This window comes from Tupaia chinensis, unplaced genomic scaffold, assembly GCF_000334495.1.
Source record: "Tupaia chinensis unplaced genomic scaffold, TupChi_1.0 Scaffold144262_1, whole genome shotgun sequence".
In the NCBI taxonomy this organism is placed as follows: domain Eukaryota; kingdom Metazoa; phylum Chordata; class Mammalia; order Scandentia; family Tupaiidae; genus Tupaia; species Tupaia belangeri.
In genome coordinates, this window is record NW_006204120.1 from 3,449,715 (window position 1) to 3,469,805 (window position 20,091).

At 38.2% G+C, this 20,091-nt stretch overlaps 1 protein-coding gene across 1 annotated transcript in view; it reads left to right on the top strand.

The window, feature by feature from the left end:
• The first annotated feature begins 4,003 nt into the window (after positions 1 to 4,003).
• The window catches only part of COG3 (component of oligomeric golgi complex 3), a 68,030-nt gene continuing 51,942 nt past the window's right edge, over positions 4,004 to 20,091 (top strand). The window contains exons 1-8 of the mRNA XM_014583373.2: positions 4,004 to 4,189; positions 6,399 to 6,460; positions 7,465 to 7,630; positions 8,291 to 8,365; positions 11,099 to 11,191; positions 11,820 to 11,945; positions 13,902 to 13,982; positions 17,749 to 17,792. Coding sequence (XP_014438859.2) covers positions 4,019 to 4,189; positions 6,399 to 6,460; positions 7,465 to 7,630; positions 8,291 to 8,365; positions 11,099 to 11,191; positions 11,820 to 11,945; positions 13,902 to 13,982; positions 17,749 to 17,792 — 818 coding nt within the window. The 5' untranslated portion in view covers positions 4,004 to 4,018. The remainder of the gene's footprint in view (positions 4,190 to 6,398; positions 6,461 to 7,464; positions 7,631 to 8,290; positions 8,366 to 11,098; positions 11,192 to 11,819; positions 11,946 to 13,901; positions 13,983 to 17,748; positions 17,793 to 20,091) is intronic.

Consider the following 20,091-nt stretch of genomic DNA (forward strand, 5'->3'; position numbering starts at 1 on the left):
AAAAAAAAAAAAAGTGAGGTCAGGGGAACAGGAAGCCTCCTTTTGCTTCTAGTTTTTAAAGTTTTTATAATTGAAAAGTAGTTAGTAATTGGATAGAATACTCTTTCATAAATTCAAATAATCGTTATAATATCTAGATTATAGGCTGTGTGTGGAATATTTATAGTGATTTCTCAAGTATCCAGTTTTCATTCAATAAAGCTGAATATAAAGCAGTAGGAGGATTATGTGGTACAAGGCCTTAGGAACGCGATGAAGATGATTATTATCTTACTTTTTTCAGTGGCTTAAGGAGCTTGTTTCACTGGGGAGATGGGCCAGCTGGGGCAGCAGCCACTCCCTCTTCAGGCTGCACTGGATGGTTCTCATGCTTACCTGTGTCCAGGAGAGGTCTGTGCAGAAGTCCCTGTGAGCAGGGGTTTGTGTCCCTTGTGCCTTTCAGGTGTTCTGGGCTCACCCTCTAGTCTTTACCAAGTTTGAAAAATTTGGTAAATGCTTGAAGAATGCTTGCAGCTTTTTCCTGGAGGTGCACGTTTTCCGCTGATCTTAAAGTGCTTGGTTACTCTGCAACCTCAGCTCTGACGGATTGAAGGATAGTTATGATTTTGTAGATTATTTGGCTTTTTGACTTTAAAACATATTTTTTTTAAGGGCCAGTAGGTGGCATGATGGTTAAGGTGTTAGACTCCTACATTGGCTGACCACAATTTAAGCCCCCGACCCAGCAGCTTGAAAATTATGCTGGGTATGTGCGTGTACCCAAAGTCCTGACAGAAGGATGGTGAAGGGATTGCAGGGTGGCCATCCTGGTGGGAGGTGATTTCTCCCTTTCCTTCTCTCTGTCTCTCTCCTGCAAATACGTGCATCCTATGGCAAAAACCTAAAAAAAGAAAAAAAAAGTTGCTAGAGGACACCTGGGCTTGTGTGTGTGTGTGTGTGTGTGTGTGTGTGTGTGTGTGTGAGAGAGAGAGAGAGAGAGAGAGAGAAAGAGAAAGAGAGAGGAGGAGAGAAGAGAAGAGAAGAGAAAGCACCCCTTAATAGGGCATGGTTATATTGCAATCCCTTCTCTATTTCTCCATCTGGTTGGATTTTGGGCACATAAACACATGTGCCTGGTGTTTTCCTCAAGCTGTGGGGCCAGTCAGCCATCTAAAATCGGGCTCTCTTAACCACTAAGCTAATGGGGCTGGCCCTATTTGATTTTTGTTTATTATTAGGATTCAAGCAACATTCTTTCTAGCTTTCTTCATTCTAGCCTAGTTTTTTGTTTTCTGATGTATTTTTCAAATCTGAGCCTCCTTTGGGACCAGCAGTTGGTGTAATGGCTTTGTCACTCCCATATAGCTGACTGTGGTTTGAGTCCCGGACCCAGTGGCTTAAACTCATGCCTGATGTGTGTGCGTATGTGCCCAGGATCCCGAGAGGAGAATGGAGGAGAAGGGATTGTGGCGTGGCCGTCCCCCCTGGGGGTGATTCCTCGCTTTCTGTCTCTCTGTCTCTCTCTTTCTGGTGAGCACACGTGCCCTATAGCAAAAACCTCTCCAAAAAAAAAAAAAAAATCTGAGCCTGATCTATGAACCCTCCTATCTCTTTTTGATCTCCAAATGGTGGTGATAGAATTGTGAGATTGAATTTTATCATGATCAGTTTATATAAAACTAAAATTTACTGCTAATAACATATAATTTTATAAAGATAGCTTAGTGATTAATTCTGTTCACAATAAGCAGTTAAGATTCAGATTTATAAATTTATCTTGTTTCTAATAAATAGGAATAGTAGTAAATAATTAATAGCTCAAATCTACTGAGTGTTTCCTATGCAGCAAGTCTTGTGCTAAGTGCGTTATAGGCAGCATTGTCTCTTTTGGGGGACCTCCTCTTCCCAAAGGACCACTTCTTGTTGGTAATGGGGCTGGTTCCACAGAGCAGGTGCAGATGCCATGGAACTTAGCGCGGGTTCCTCTGGCCTCAAGAACCGCTAGTGGCAGCACACTGTTGCTGGTAACTGGATTTGAGAAACTGAATTCTTGCTGGGCCACAGTCCTTTTATGAAGTTCAGGATATATATATATATATATATATATATCCATTCAGGAAGAGTTTACATGATGCCCTTAATAAGACATACATGGCATATTCAAAAAGTACATGGAAAATGCATATTATGAAAAAATTATGCAAGAATTTCAAAAAGTTTTGCACCAAGATAAACTCATACTGCAATTTACATTTCTCTACAAATTTTTGGAAGTTCCTTTGTATTTACCTACACCCAGGACACTGTCTCATGAGTCAGATTCGTGGTGGGGAGAAAGCAGATCAGGAACCTTTGTGAACACTTCACCTACAGCTTCCCAGCATTCTAATAAGATGGCTTCTCCACACCTGTGTTTTCGTACTTATTCTGTACAGTAGTCTTACCGTGCAGGTACTGTATTTGTGTCAGATAGGAGAAGAAATTGAGATTCAAAGCACTAAGTAATTTGCTCAATGTCACAATGCTTGTAAGTGATCAAGAGCAGGATTAAAACCAGGCTGTGCTATATGGTACTTTACCTGCTCTAAAGATACTCCCATTTAAGCCCATACGCAAGAACATCTACAGTTAAAGTATTGTATTTCTAAATTAGTGGTGGTGCATTTTGCATCAAGCTTTGAGAAGAAAATACTGTCTTCAGATGAAACATCTTTGTTTAGGAAAATACACAGGAAAGCAATTTCCTAAGGCCTTGAGTCAGGTCTTGTCTTGTTAATAGATAGGTGGCTCTTAAGTATTGTTAACTAAGGGTTGAAAACTAGACTTGAACTTAAATAATTAGGCCCTGGGACCAGCCGTTAGTGTAATGGCTATGTCGCTGGACTCCCATGTAGTCGACAGCGGTTCGAGTCCCGGACCCGGTGGCTTAAACTCACGCTGGGCATGTGTGCGTGCGTGCCCAAGATCCCGAGAGGAGAATGGAGGAGAAGGGATTGCGGCGTGGCCATCCCCCCTGGGGGGTGATTTCTTGCTTTCTGCCTCTCTGTCTCTCTCTGTCTGTCTGGCGAGTGCATGCGCCCTATAGCAAAAACCTCTCCAAAAAAAAAGAAAAAAAAAAGTAATTAGGTCCTGTTACTTTCTTCAGTATCTACTTCCCTTTTCTTCTAAGTCTAAAAACAGTGTGTTTGCATGACTATAGGTAAATGTACACTGGGCCTGTTGATATTTTTAGTAGTGGAGAACTAGAAAGTACTGTAGGTCTAAAATCTTCTGGATTCTTTATTTATTAAGGCTTTAATATTTTATGCACTTTTGACCCTCCCCCCCCAAGCTAGGCATTATCTGTGAGGTTCTTCTAAAACTGATGATAAACTGAACTACCTTACTATCCAAATGTAATTTCAAAATTTGTCAGCAAGGTGTGGATGAGGTGTGCCACTGGGTGGAAATCATAGGAGGCAGTACTGTTGATTGGTAGTTAATTCTTGGATGGGGTTTGTTAATTCTGTTGGTCAGGGTTTTGTGTTGGATACTAGGGCGGGCTAGCTGCTTTTAGCAGCACCCAGATGTTTCTTTTGTCTAGTGGCATTTCACAAAAGGTTCTAGTGACAAAATGTGTGTGGATTTGCACAGACTTAGCGCCATTTTTAGAATACTAACTCAAAAATCATACTGTATTAATGGTGGAACATTGGTGCATGTTTGTATTTTGAGACTAACATTTAACCAGAGAGAGCCTAGTTAAAACTGTTAGTATTACATAGCATTTATTAATCAGGTGATTTTTTAAAAAAGGAATTACTTATTTAATTATACTTATTATTATTTAATTTGACCAGAGAGAGACAGAGAGAGGGAAAGTGAGAAAGCAAGCCACAAGGTCTGGAACTCAAACTGTGGCTGGCCATGTGGAAGTCTTAACCAGCACCTTAACCACCACACCGCTTGCCGGCCAGAAAACATACCTTTCTCTTTCAAAACAACTGAGCTACAGACCTAGTCTTGAGTTAAGGTCGGAGAATTTTTGGGTTATTTAAATATGTTTGTTGCTCTCTTTTTCAAGCTCCCAATCGAAGACTTGTGCAGTTTAACCTCCCAGTCACTGCCTGTTGAACCAGCTTCTGTAGTGCCTGAATCTGCTGAAGACATTCTGTGGAAGGGCTTCAGTTCCTTAGGAATGGAAGAAGAAAGAATCGAAACCGCACAGCAGGTAAATAGCAATGTCTTTCCTAAGGATGTTTGATTATTTTACATGTTTCAAAACAGAGCTAATAAAGTCCTAACGAGAACTTTTGAACATTTGACACAATAGTTAACATCAAATCTTTTTAGAACATTCTCGATTTCGTGTTGTGGCTGTTTCCTGAGTGTTTTAAATGAATCTGTTGTTCATTTATGATCCAATATAGATAAAATGGGATATCACAAGTTCAAATGTTGAGCGATTATCAGATTTATTAAGGCTTCAATATTTTATGCCCTATGACTCCCCGTATGTTATGCCTATGTTAACCTACCTCTAGTTCCTGCATGTGTAAACACACACACACGCACACGCACACACACACACACACACACACACACACACACATACTTTTCTGCTTAATGATATTCCTTTTTCCAGAAACCTAAATATTCTTTTTAGGTGAACTCTTGTAGTTATTTGTTGATAATTTGGTTTGTGTAATCTCTCTCTCTATTTATTTATTTATTTTTTGCTGCTGTTGTTATTCCTAATTGCAAATCTAAATTTATAGCAATTTCTTCCATCACTTTCCTAGTATCCTTTTTCTGTCCTGTTAAGAGTCAAAGCCTGAGGTATTTACCAAGGAAAATATAAAGCAGCTGTAATGAATTTCATACATAGTAAGTCAAGAGAGGCAGTGTGACTAAGAGTTCCAGCTCCTGAGTTAGGCTGACCTGCCTGTGAAAGTCACCTCCATCACTGAGCTTCTTTGTGAGCTTGGGCAAATTACTGACCTTCTTAGGTCTTTAGTTCCTTACTCTGTAAAATAAAGATATTTATTTATTTATACGATTTTGGTGAGAATTAAATAAGATAATGTGTGAAAATGCTGTGTGTGACAAGCACTTAGTAAATGCTCATGAAATGCTAGCCAAGGTACATGGCAAGCCTGCATCATACTCTTTTTATTTGGGGGGGCGGGAGAGGTTTTTGCTATAGGGTGCGTGTGCTCACCAGAAAGAGAGAGAGAGAGAGAGAGAGAGAGAGAGAGAAAGAGAGAAAGCGGGAAATACCCCTCCCCTGGGGGGGATGGCTACGCCACAATCCCTTCTCCTCCATTCTCTTCTTGGGATCTTGATCATGCACGCACACATGCACATACAAGCACACATGCATGGCCCGAGTTTAAGCCACCAGGTCCAGGACTCAAACCGTGGTCGACTACGTGGGAGTCCAATGATAGAGCCATTACGCCAACTGCTGGTCCCCTCTGAGTGTGGTTTTTACGCCAACAAGTCTGAGACTCAAACTGCTGTTGGCCTTGTGGGAGTCCATTGATGTAACAGCTACATCATCTGCTGGCCCCTCTGAGCTTAACTTGTAGAAGTTCTTACTAGATAAAGTAGTATTGATATTTACCTGAAGCCCTATATTATCAACTCAGATGGGAAGAAATTATTTTATCTTTAATATTGTTTTTTATTTGACTTTGACAATAGCCTCTTTTTTTTTTTTTTTTTGCCATGGAGTGCATGTGTTTGCCAGAGACAAGACAGAGAGAGACAGAAAGTATGAAATCAGCCCAACGGGGGATGGCCACGCCACAATTCCTTTCCTCCATTCTCCTGTTGGGATTTTGGGGGCATGTATGCACATGCATTTTTCTTTCTTTCTTTTTTTTTTTAAGAGAGATTTTTGCTATAGGGTGTGTGCGCTCACTGGAGAGACAGAGACAGACATAAAGTGAGAAATCACCTCCCGGGGGAAAAGCCATACCACAGTCCTTTCTCCTTCATTTTCTTCTCAGGATTTTGGGTATGCATGGACATGCTCCTGGTGTGTTTTAAGCTGCCAGGTACAGGACTTGAACCATGATTGACTAAATGGGAGTCTAGTGACATAACCATTACACCATCTTCTGGTCCCACACATGTGTTTTTCATGTCACTGGGCTTGGGACTCAAACCAGGCAGTTGGCCATATAGGATGTTCTACCCTAATCACCATGCTACCTGTTGGCACTAGAAAATAGCCATTGTTTTTAATATCCTTTGCATTTAATTTTGTAATTAAATTATCTTCTTTTGTCTTAAAACTAATTATTTATGTGTGAACCCCCCTAAGCAATGAGGTTTAGATAATGTCTGTCTTTCTGACTTGTTTAGTGTGTAGCCCCTTTTCATTTGGTCTTTTTTAGTTTCGTCGATGATATAATACCCTTTATTTTTTCCAGTTTTTTTCGTGGTTTGCAAAGCTGCAAACACAGATGGATCAGGATGAAGGAACTAAATACAGGTATGTGTGACTCTTGCATTTGTTGGATAGCCCAATTTTTAGGTCCCAGTCATCTGAAGCATTTCATAGTCTGTGTCTTTAAACAAAATGATGATACCAGGAGAACTTGTTGAAGAGTCACATTTTCTTAAAAGAAAAGCCAGGAAGAGGATTTAGGTCCTTATACCTGGTATTAAAAGTGTGACTAAAAAAGAAAACAAAAAAAGAGTTACACTATAATTCATAGGTTGGGAGGGACAGACATTGTTTCATAAGTAACTCCAGAAAGGATTGTACTTAAGTGGCTTTACAGGAATTCTCTGGAGATGTTTGTTGCCTTTCTTCAGAGGGAGAAACATCCCCAAGAGACTTTAAGGATGGCCATCTGGATGAGGTGTAACTGTATCATTTGTGTATATTGATAGCATGGGGACAATAACAAAAGTACTGTTCTAGCTGATTTGGGGACTGTGGGTTGAGCATTCACATTTGGCAACATTTATTGAAGACTGTATTAAATCTTCGCACTAGTTCTGTGAGGAAAGACGTTACTATTCCCATTTCACAGATGAGGAAACTGAGGTCTGGAAATATTAAGTTACTTGCTCAGTGTCATACAGACTTGGGCAGAGCTGGAATTGGACCTTTACATTCTAAGTCTAACCTCTCCGTGGTCACCACACCCTCTCTCCAAGGTGGGCGTGATCTGAAGGATTGACCTTACTTGATGCCCTCCGATGGCTTGGGTAGCCTCCTTTGAAAATTGAGCCATTGATTTTGCTATACATGTGAATAGCCAGGTTGTGGCTTCAAGGACATTTCCTTTTGTTGCTTATAGTATTAATACTTTGCCTTTTTAAGTATTGAAGTTTATGACATAGTTTTTGGTGCATTTCTGGATTTTTTGTAAGTAAGTCAGACTTTTGAAATTCAAGCCATTTGGGGAAAAATGAGACTGTTGCTTATTGACTGTGCACACTGGGGGAAAATATTATTGCCAATCCCCTTTTGGTTCTGTTTTCTAGACAGATGAGGGATTACTTGTCTGGGTTTCAGGAGCAGTGTGATGCTATTTTGAATGATGTAAACAGTGCTCTTCAGCATCTGGAGTCATTGCAGAAACAGTATCTTTTTGTGTCCAATAAGACAGGAACCCTACATGAAGCCTGTGAACAGCTCCTAAAAGAACAGGTAATTTGAAGTAGGAAAGAGACTCAGTGATTATATTTAGCGTTTTATTTTTAAACAGATGAATACAGTGTAATTTTCTAAATTTCTCTAACTAGATGTTGAACACTGCTCTGTGTGAGGCTGTGTGCTAAGCAGGTAGATTGTTACTTTGACAGACTGCTTTTATTATAAATTAGTGCACATAGCAGCAAAGACAAGCCTTCCTATGTGTTGAGCAGTTAGGTCTCAGTACACATTCAGGGTACAGAGGGTGTATTAGTTGGCCCTCTCCACTCTTTATTACTGCCACTTTTCAGATAAGCACAGTGATTTGTACTAATGGTGGCATTTATAGAAAGATCAGGTGATCGAAGTTATAATTAAATTTATGACTTAGAGAAAGAGCATTTAATTTTCTATATTTGTCTCAGAACTTTACCTATGTGTAGTTTTGTGCATTAAAAAAAGGTGATCATTATTTTATAAAAAGGTCAAATGACATTTACTGTAATAACTTGCCTATTTTAGTTTATGATTACAGAAATGTTTGAGAATTCTGAAATTTTATGTCTTTTACAAAGCTGTGTGTTTAATATAAATCTATTGAGTGAATTTCGAGATTATAGTGTTGATTTTCATATTCTTATCACAATTCATTTTTCTTCTTCAAAAAAATGCAAGTCGGAACTTGTTGATCTGGCTGAAAACATTCAACAAAAGCTTTCCTATTTCAATGAATTGGAAACTATCAACACAGTAAGCATTTTTTCTATTTTACTTTTTGTAAAGTTAGTGGTTTCTATCTTACATTTCTCTTTCTTTGTATGATCTTTATATAAACTGCCTTGAATGATATTTTAACTTAATTTGCTTATTGATAGATATTTTGGTTGTTGCTAGTGGAGATCCAAAACCAGTTCAGATTTTTCAGATGTGATTTAAGTAGCAATTTTTTAAAAGAGATTTTTACCAGAGAGACATAGAAACCCAAAGTGAGAAATCACTCCCTGGGGGTGATGGCCACACTGCAATCCCTTCTCCATTCTCTTCTTGGAATTTTGGACATGCACACAGTTGTTCCAGCCATGAGTTTCAAGCCATGGAGCCTGGGACTTGAACTGAGGTTGGTCATGGGGTAATCCAGTGCCTTAGTCACTGTGACACATGCTGTCCTCATTTTAAATAGTATTTTGAAAATCGTATTATTAAAATCTGTTTGATGATTACCTCTTACAGTACCTTAGTTGTGAAGATTATAAGAATATTCAATTTTAGGTCTAGCTCTATGGCCTAGTGTGTAAGGGGTCCAGATCCCACGTGGCTAACGGCGTAGTTATAACAGAATCTCAGCTTGGTAGCTTGCGAAACACTCAGGGGGCATGTGTGTGTGTGCCCCAAATCCCAATAGGATAGAGAAATGAAGGAGCAGGAATTGTGGTGTGACCTGGAAGAGAAAGAATTGTGGCAGGACCAGCAGTTAGCGCAATGGCTATGTTGCTGGACTCCCATGTAGTCGACCGCGGTTCGAGTCCTGGACCGGGTGGCTTAACTCAGGCCGGGCGCATGTGTGAGCGTGGCCAGGATCCCAAGAGGAGAATGGAGGAGAAGGGATTGCAGCATGGCCATCCCCTCTGGGGGGTGATTTCTTGTTTTCTGTCTCTCTGTCTCTCTCTATCTTTCTGGCAAGTGCACTCGCCCAATTACAAAAACCTCTCCAAAAAAAAGAGTTGTGGTGTGACTCTGTCCCATTTCAGGGTGTTTTCTCTCATTCCCTCTCTGTATGTCTTTCTCTTTCTCTCTGGTGTATGTATGTGCCCTTTGGCAATTAAGAAAAAAGCATATTCCATTTTAAATCTGTCCGTGATTGTGCTACTGTAATGGTAGTCAAAAATGCTGATTTAAATTAATCTTAAATTTGGTGAATAAAAATATAGTCTTCATAAAGTATATTTGTATCCCAAAGTAGTAGTCCTGAGAAAACTGCTGTATGAATTGTATTTCGGTTTTTCTGACTCATAAATTAACTATGATAACCAAGTATAAATTACTTGGTTATTAAAATGATTGGGACCAGCAGATGGCATCATAGTTATGTTACTGGGCTCCCACGCAGTCTCTTGCGGCTTGAGTCCTGGACCCAGTAGCTAGAAGCTCATGCTGGCGCATGTGTGTGCACGCCCAAAATCCCGAGAGGAGAATGGAGGAGAAAGGATTGTGGCCTTGTCATCCCCTGTGGTGGGGGTGATTTTTCACTTTGTCTTTCTATCTCTGTCTCTCAACTGAGCACATGTGCCCTATAGCAAAAAATCTCCCTTAAAAACCATTAAATTAATCATATAGTTTACTAAAGACATAGACGTTTACTAAAGACAGAGAAGTAAAGCTAGAAGTTGGGACCAGCAGGTAGCATGGTGGTTAAGGCACTGAACTCCCATGTGGTTGACTGTGGCTCGAGTCTCAGACTAGGCGGCTGGCTTTCTCTCTCTTTCTGGTGAGCCATGTGCCCTGTAGCAAACTGGGGAAAAAAAAGATAAATAAAATTAAATAAATAATTATTTAAAGAAATGAAGTAAAGCTAAGTAGCAGTTAACATGGAAACAATGGGAAGTAGCTCATTACCAGGCTATATTTTTGTCAAGATAATAAGTAATTGGCTGGTAATATTTTATTTTCATATATGACTACTAAACAGTGTGGCTACAAGTTATACTATATTGCCTTTTTATTTACCATAACTCCTTTTCCTAAACCCTTAACAGTAGCCTTGAAGTCTATGGGATACTGAAAATTTGCTAACAGCTGCAAATATTGAGTTGTTGGAAAAGTCATGACTTTTTCGGGTGTTTTTCTATGTAAAAATGTGTCATGACTTTCCGAGGACCCAGTATTTACTGGGCCCTTATTTCGTGTCAGGCACGGAGGATTTGCTGTGACTCAGTCATTTACACTATTTGTCTTTATGGAACTTATGGTCTGTGTAAAACCCTTTTCTGAACTTTATATATTACTTTACCTAAAGGACACCTTGGTTTTCATTAAAAGCTTGTTCTTTGTCAATGTTTATCTTCTCTTTATAAATCTTTGTAAATCTTTTCTTTATAGCCTGATTTTAAACATTTATCATGTATGTGTAGTAAGACTGCTAGTAAATCCTTTAATCTTGAGAAAATTGGTTGTTTGAACGTAGAAAAAATAGCCATATTGCAAAGTACTAAGAAACGGAAAATCCAGATGTTGATATATTATTTCAATACAACATTGTATAGTGGAGTAATACAAAATATTTACTAATTGATGTGGAGCCCCATTAAAACTTAATAGGAATAAGTGGAATGACGTCAGCATTCTTTTTTATTTATCCTTTCTTTATTGTTATACTTTAGCACAACTGTGTTATATCCTAAAGGGAAACATGCTTCTCCTGATTTTTTCCAACTTTTACCTATATGTTTTCTGTGAATTAAAGTTGATTTTTTTTTTCCCTTTAAGAAATTGAATTCCCCTACGTTGTCTGTGAATAGTGAAGGATTTATACCTATGCTGGCCAAGTTAGATGATTGTATAACATATATCTCATCTCACGTAAGTCATATTTTTATGTTTTTAAGAAATCTTAACATGCTTATCATATAACTTTATGTGATATAAAGTAATTATTTTTTCTGAAGGGGAAAATATGTATTTGTAACACGCTGAAGAAAAACTATAGTAAATTTTTGGTCCTCCTTACAGGATCTGTGGAGTAGAGAGTGTTGGCTGACTCAGCTTTATCCCACCTAAAAGGATTAGTCATTTGAAGTTGTTGAACTGAAGCGCTAGATATTTCTTTGGTAACACAAAGTGTTACCTGAGGGCAAAGAACGGTCCAAACCCTTTGATTTAGTTGTCCTCTATTTCTCAAGGATTTATTGCTGTGTTATTTACCCTAACTCCTGGTTGGGTCTTCCATATGAGCCTTGGAGTCTGTGGGATACTGAAATATGTATTGCTAACAACTGCAAATATTTATTGAGCCTTTGTTTTGTGCCAAGCACTGGGGATTTGCTGTGACTAAGTCACTTGTCTTCATGGAGCTTATGGTCAGCATGAAACCCTTTTTTTTTAGACCTTTATATATTGCTTTACGTAAAGGACTCCTTGTTTTTAGTATGAGCTTTATTTTTTATCAGTGCTTGTTTCTTTTTTATAAGTCTTTCTCTTTCTTTTGCAGCCCAATTTTAAAGATTATCCTATATATTTACTGAAGTTTAAACAGTGTCTCTCTAAAGCATTACACCTCATGAAGACATATACTGTGAACACACTACAGACCCTCACAAGTCAGTTACTAAAAAGGGTGAGTTCACTGGTTTCAGTAATAGGATGTTTTTAATTTTGATTCATTTACCATTTATAAATTTTGTCTGAGATTAGTATTTTATAATTCAAAAAATTTTACTTTAAAAAAATAAGAATATGTGCTACAAATCTACTTATAATTGGGAAAATAGTCATGGTTTAGATGTCCATTATAGTCTTTATTTTCAAATTTTGTACTATGTAATAATAGTAAAATAAGATACAAATGATTTGTCAGGTAAAACATTGTTTTTCCTATCTTCTTCATGAAAATATTGGAAGGATATCAAAATGATAAATGTTCTGTCTGAACAGTGGGATATGCTGGATAATTTAAATTTTCCTATATGCATTTTTCTTGTTTATTTTTGGGTTACTTTTCCACAATTAGGAATCATATTTTTATTCAGTACCTTTGGGATTGTATTAGAAACTGTATAGAATCAAAAAGAAGCTAGAAAGGTCCCTGCCCTCATGAAGCTTATATTGAAAAATAATCAATAAAGAAAGATTATTTATAGATATTAGTAGATTCTGGTGGAAAATTAAGAGGCATTATTAGAAAATAAGAGTAGAATTAGGTAGAATGATCACTGAGCATATTTCTATTATAGGAAAATAAAGCCATAAACTGTGTTTAGGTTATTTTATTTTATTGTTTTTGTTTTTTATCATAGGGCGCATACACTTGCCATAGAGAGACAAAGAGAGAGGGAAAGTGAGAAATCATGCCCTGGTGATTAGCCACTTTGCATTCCCTTCTCCTGCATTCTCCTTTCAGGACTTTAGGCTCACGTATTTATGTGCCCAGCATGATTTTCAAGCCTCCAGGTCCAGGACTGTGCTGCCCATGTGGAAGTCTAGCGCCTTAACCACCATGCCACTTGCTGGCACCAGTATGTTTTATTTTTTAAGAACATGGATTATCTTATTCTCCATTCTCCTCTTGGGACATGTGTCTGGCATGGTACTTGAACCATGCATTTGGCCATGTGGTATCCAGCTGTCTTAAGGACTATATTACCTGACTGGCCCTTAAGTCACTAATAAAAAAAAAAATAAATACATAAAATTTCTGACCAGAGACAGAGAGAGAGAGGGAGGGAAAGGGAAAGTGAGAAAACAAGCTGCCAAGTCTGGGATTTGAGTCTAGCACCTTAACCACCACACCACCTGCCAGCGCCCAAAGCCAGTCATTTTTGAGTTTCATTTTACTGTTCACATTTCTCTTAAATGTTATAGCATACTATTTATTTGATTTATTTTATTTTTCTGTAAAATTTATAGTACATTTAGGGAACTGATGCCTTGTAAGTACTAGTCCCTACTATGTGCTAGTGCTTTATTCTTTTTTTTTTTTTTTTAAGAGGTAAGCATTTTTTTTGTTGTTGTTGTTTTAACCTTATTTATTTATTTATTCATTCATTCATTTACATTTGACCAGAAAGGGACAAAGAGAGAGGAAAAGTGAGAAAATAAGCTGCCAAGTCCAGGACTTGGAACGTGGTCGGGCATGTGGGAGTGCAGTGCCCTTAACCAGCATGCCACCTGCCGGCCCAGCGAGTGCTTTATTCTTTATCTGCCCCAAACCTCTACATTATGGTCATTTAATGGTGTACCGAACCTCAAAGAGGTTAAGTAATTTGGCCCATGTCTTGTACTTAGTAAGTGACAAGAGTGTGAATCTAAATTCAAGTCTATTTACCACCAAAATTCAATCAACATAGGGGAAATTTTAACTATAAAGGGGAGAAAAACAGTTCCACCTAATTACTTCTCATTCATAACAGTAATGGTATTTAATCTGTCTTAGAGGTTTTTCTTTCAGCTTTTGGTTTTTGTGGAGGCCAAGCAGTGGTCATATGCAGTGGTTAGTGGCATGTTTTCTTAGTAAATATTTGTTTACTAATCATTTTCCTTCTTTATTCTTCTCCCCCCCCCTTTTTTTTTAAAGGATCCTTCTTCTGTACCTAATGCAGACAATGCCTTTACCTTATTTTATGTGAAATTCCGAGCTGCTGCTCCCAAAGTCAGAGTAAGTCTATTGACATAAATAGGATGTTGCTGTGATATATATTCAGCCAGCCCTTTTGAAGTACTGTTGTTTATTGGGTTCTTTGCTTATACCAGGGAAATGAATGTGAATGAAGCGTAGGCATTATTCTTCACATTGTAGCAGTGTCTCTTAGCGATGTGTCCTAGGTGCTTGAAGACTGGAGAGTAGGAAACATCGAGCTTTTCCTGTGATGCTCAAGGAAGGTTTCAAGTTGAAGTGTTAGTTGAACTTAAAAATCTTTGATTTATAGAAGACTTGAAGGAATTGATATGGGTATCTTATTTCTTTTTTTTACGGTTTTTCCATAGGACATATGTGCTTGCCAGAGAGAGAGAGAGAGAAAGAGAGAGAGAGGGAGAGGGAGAAAGCACCCCCAGGGTAGATGACCCCACTGCAGTCCCTTCTCCATTCTTTTGGGATTTTGGTCATGCACTCACATGTGCCTGGTATTGCTCTCAGCCACTGGGCTGGGACTCAAACTATACAGCCAGCCATGTAGGATCCAACTGCCTTAGCTACCGTGGCCTGATATGGGTATTTTATGCGGAGGGAACAGCATCAGTAGGGAAGGTTGTGGTGACATAAAAGACATGCATTTGGGGAGAACTCCAGTGACTTATTATCACTAGAACACGGGACATTAGTAGGGTATAATGGGAAAGAAGACAGGAAGATGATAAAGACCACTTCTCAAGGGATGTTAAATGTCATGCTAACCCAGGAAAAGTAGAAAACTAATGAAGTATCTTTTAAAAAAGTTATTTTTAGAGAGATTTTTGCTATAGGAGATGTGTGCTCGCTAGAGAGACAGAGAGAGACAGACAGAAAGTGAGACCCTCCACCCCCACCCCGAGGAAGTCCATGCCTTAATCCATTCTCCTTTCGGGATTTTGGGCAGGCTGGAGAATTACTTTTTATTAAAAATTTTTTTTTTAAATTGCCAGAGGGCGTGTGTACTCACCAAAAAGAAACAAAGGGACAAAGAGTTGGGGGATGGGGGGGTAGCAGTGTTGGAGGGAGCGCTGGAGGGAGCGAGTAGAGAAACACCATTTCAACTGAGTGTGGCCACAGTCTCTTCTCCATTTTTCCATTCAGGATTTGGGGCATACATGCATACATGCCTGGTATGTTTTTCAAGCTGATAGGCCTGGCACTTGAACTATGGTCAGCCATATGGAATCTGGCTCTTTTAACCACTAGGCTACAGGTTTGACCCCAGAGACTTAATTTTTAAAATGTCATTTTCTCCCAATGTAATTTATTGGTTGGGATGTACTCCCAGTCAAATTTCAGTGAGATTTCTTTTTGTATGACTGTAAACTATCTGGTAAATAGGAAAGACTAAGCAAGATAATTTTGAAAAATAGTGTTATCAAAAATTTTATTTTTTGTTTATTGGAATGGAAAGTTCTAGAACTTACTATATTAAAAAACATTGTGGGAACCCCTGGTGGCATGGTGGTTAGGACTGGATTGTACATGGCCGACTGCATAGCTTGCACCCTGGACCCAGCGGCTTGAGAAACATGCATGTGTACATGTGTTTATGCTCAAATTCTGAAAAGGAGGGAAAAATAAAGAAGGAATGGTGGTTTGTTCATCCCCTGACAGGGCTACTTTCTCACTTTCTCACTTTCTCTCCCTCATTCTGTCTCTTTCTGGCAAGTGTACATATCCTCTGGCAAATTTAAACAGAAAGAAAGAAACACCACAAATGAAAAAGGAAGGGAAGGGTTGGAGTTTTCTATATGATACTGGGGAGATTTGCTAAGTATTTGAAAACTTTATTAAAAAAGTAAGTAAACTTTTCACTTGAGAATTGCAGAGAAAAGGTTAAGGATGTAAAAATTTAATCTGAATTTTAAACAGAAAGAGCAAAGGCAGAAACTGGGGAGAATGATTACAACAGATAAGTAAGAAGGTTAAAATTAATATTATGAATGTTTATAAATCAGTGAAAGAAAGACGAATAGCTAATATTAAGTGACCAGATGGCTCACAGGAAACGTGGGAAATGTGTGCAAGTTAAGGTTAAGCGGCATTTTTTTTTTTTGTCAGAAATTGATAGATTAAGTTATAATGGCCAGTGCTTTTGAGGATTTGGTGAGACAGGCAGTGCTACTGCAGATGTAAATGGATTGCTTTCCAACATTTTGGAGGCCAGCTAGTGGTGTGGTGGTTAAGGTGACTGGGTCCCACATGGCCAACTGTGCAGTTTGAGTCCTGGATCCGGTGGCTAGAAAACATGTCCAGGTGCATGTGTGTGCGTGTGCTCAAAATTCTGAGAGGAGAGATGGAGGAGATGGAATCGTGGCATGACCATCCCCTATGGGGAAGTGATTTCTCACTTTCCTTCTCTCTTTGGTGAGTACTTGTGCCCTATAGCAAATTAACAAAAAACAACCAAAAAACATTTTGGGAGAGCAGATCAGAAGCCTGTGAAAATACATCTTTCTCTCTCTCTTTTTTTTTTTTTTTTAAGACAGACTTTTGCTATGCGGGACATAAACTCCCTTGAGAGACAGAGAGAGAAAAGCTAGAAATCATCCTTTGGGGGAATGGTCATGCCATAGTCCTTTCTCCTCCATTATGCTCCTGAGATTTTGAGCATGCATGCACATGTGCCCAGCATGTTGCAAGCAGTCAGGTCCAGGACTCGAATCGCGGTTAGCCCTCTAGGAGTCTGGCACCTTTACCACTGTGCCACTCCCTGGCCCTCCCATATCTCATTTAACCCAGTGTTTGGATCCCCACCTGAGAGGTGGGTACTACTATTGATATTACACCAATTTTTATAGGATAGTAAGTGGAATCTCAGAAGGGAACAAGCTTGCCCGGGCTGGCAGTCAAGCCCTTTAGTTTTGCTCTGGGCTCTTAGCCAGTGGGCCCTTTTTCTTTGGAGACCAGCCTAGATGTCTAAAAGTAGAAGAACGGAAGACTAATGCGATACCTACCCAGTGGGATATTATATAACCATTTAATATAATGTTTTGAATGATATTTATATTAATGGTTAATTGAGTGTGTACTAGGTACCATGCTAAGGTTTTTTTTTCCCCTATATTTTCATCTAATATTAAAAATTATTCAATGATAGGAAAATGATTAGGGAGTAACATTAATTTTTAAAAAGATTATAAACCTGAATATGTAGTATAATTTCTGTTTTGTTTGAAAAGAAAAATATGGTAACTGTCTATGTGTTAAAAAAACCTGAAAGTGGGACCAGCAGTTGGCGTAATGGCTATTTTGCTTATCTCCCATGTAACCGACCGCGGTTTGAGCCCTGGACCCAGTGGCTTAAATTCACACCGGGCGTGTGTGCTTGTGTGCCTAAGATCCTAAGAGGAGAATGGAGGAGAAGAGATTGCGACGTGGCCATCCCCCCAGGGGGGATTTCTTGCTTTCTGTCTCTCTCTCTGTCCTTCTGGTGAGCGCATGCGCCCTATAGCAAAAAAAAAAAAAAAATTTTTTTTTTCAAAAAAAAACTAAAAGAAATATATGGATATATTAACTCAATAATTTTTAGTATAGTAGTTGATTTTTAATAATTTTTAACCTTTTTATATTTGTAATAGTTTTTCTTAAGTGAGCATGCAATACTACTGGAATGTCAGAAAAGTCATGATCATTTTTGCATAGAAGAAAAGAAAAATATGTCATGACATTTTTGATGACCCAATATTATAATAACAAATTAATGAAAACCATAGTTCAAACAGTTGCATTTTTTTTAATTCTGCAGACTCTTATTGAACAAATAGAACAGCGATCTGAAAAAATTCCTGAGTGAGTACCCAGATGTTCTTTGAATTTCAAATTACCTTCCTCTGTAGTAATATATTTCTAGATCTGATTATGTCCCTGGTATTTTCTGAGCAGTTAAGCTTGCTCTTGTAGTGTATAACTTATGTGGGGAGCAAGGTCACAGACCTGACTTAGCAAGTTTACGTGGCACCAGATTGTCTTATAACAGAATTTCCTTCTCATTTGTGGTCCCTATTCTTCAAAGAGAAATACTTTAAAAGATAAAGCTGGGCCAGCCTGTGGCATAGTGATTGGGTTGGCTAGATAGGTGACTTCATGGTTTGCGCTCCAGACCAATAGCTTGAAAAACACTCCAGGAACATGCGTGCATGCCCAGATTTTCAAAAGGAGAAATGAAGAAGGGATTGTGGCATGACCATTCCCCATCCCATAGACTAAAAGTGAAGGATTGGAAAAAGGTATTCCATGCAAACGGAAATCAAAAAAAAGCGGGGGTCGCTCTACTGATTTCCGACAAAATAGGCTTTATGACAAAAACCATAAGAAAAGACAAAGAAGGGTGTTATATACTAGTAAAAGGGCTAATTCACCGAGAAGATACAACGCTTATAAATAATCTATGCACCAAACTCAGGAGCACCCAAATATGAAAAGGAAAGACTGCTAGATCTAAAAGGGAGAGATAGACTGTAACACAATAATTGTTGAAAATCTCAACAAACCATTATCTCCTTTAGACAGGTCAATGAGAAAAAAAAAAACAAGCAAAGAGATTAAAAAACCAGATGGACTTGGTAGACATCTATAGGACTTTCCACCCAAAAAACACAAAATACACATTTTTCTCAGCCTCACATGGTACTTTCTCAAAGATTGACCACATGATAAGGCACAAAACCAGCCTTTACAGATTCAAAGGCATATAAACTATATCCAACATCTTCTCCAACCATGATAGAATTAAACTTGGTATTAATCTCAGGAAAAAACATCAAAAATACACAAATACATGGAAACTAAATAACCTACTTCTGAATGACTTAATGACTACAGAAGAGATTAAGACGGAAATGAAAAGATTCATGGAAACAAGTGATAATGAGTACACAAGTTTCCCTAATTTATGGGACACTGCAAAAGCAGTCATAAGAGGGAAGTTCATAGTAATTAGTGCACACAAGAAAAAGAAGGAAAGATGGCAAAAGGACTACCTGACATCATGCCTCAGGGAATTGGAAAAAGAACAACAGAGAAATCTAAAAAATGCCAGAAAAAAAGAAGTAATAAAGACTTGAGCAGAAATAAATGAAATAGAATATAAATGAACTATACAGAAAATAAATGAAAGCAAAAGCTGGTTCTTTGAAAAAAGAAACAAGATTGATACATCATTAGCCAGACTAAGAAGAGAGAAAGGAACCAGATAAGTCAAATCTGCAACGAATCAGGTGACATTATAGAAGACATAACAGAAGACATAACAGAAATACAGAACATCATTAGAGGATACTATGAGCGACTCTACGCCAGTGAAGAAGAAAACGTGGATGAGATGGACAAATTCCTGGACACATATAATTTACCAGGATTGACTCAGGAGAACATAGAAAGCCTGAATAGACTAATAACAAGCAATGTGATTGAATTAGTAATAAATAACCTCCCAACAAAGAAAAGTCCAGGCCCTGATGGCTTCACTGCCGAATTTTACAGAACTTTTGAAGAAGAGGTAACCCCTGTTCTACTCACACTGTTTCTAGAGATCCAAAAGGAAGGAATCCTTCCAAATTCATTCTATGAAGCCTCCATTATCATTCCCAAAATGGATAAGGATACGACAAAAAACTTGATGAATATAGATGCAAAAATTCTCAACCGATACTTGTTAACTGTATTCAACAGCATATAAAAAAGGTTATTCATCATGACCAGGTAGGCTTTTTATTCCAGGGATGCAAGGGTGGTTCAATATATGCAAAACCATAAATGTAATACACCATATTAACAGAAAGAAAGATAAAAACTATATGAGCATTTCAATTGATGTAGAAAAAGCATTAAAAAAAGTACAACATGCCTTTATGATCAAGACTCTTAGTAAAATTGGCATAGAAGGACTGTTTCTCAGCATAATAAAAGCCATTTATAAAAAACCTACAGCAAACATTATAGTGAATGGGGAAAAGCTCAAAGATTTTCCACTAAAAATTGGTACAAAACAAGGCTGCCCACTTTCTCTGCTCCTATTCAGTATAGTATTGGAAGTCCTAGCCAATGCAATAAGACAATAGAAGGAAATAAAAGGCATTCCAATAGGGAA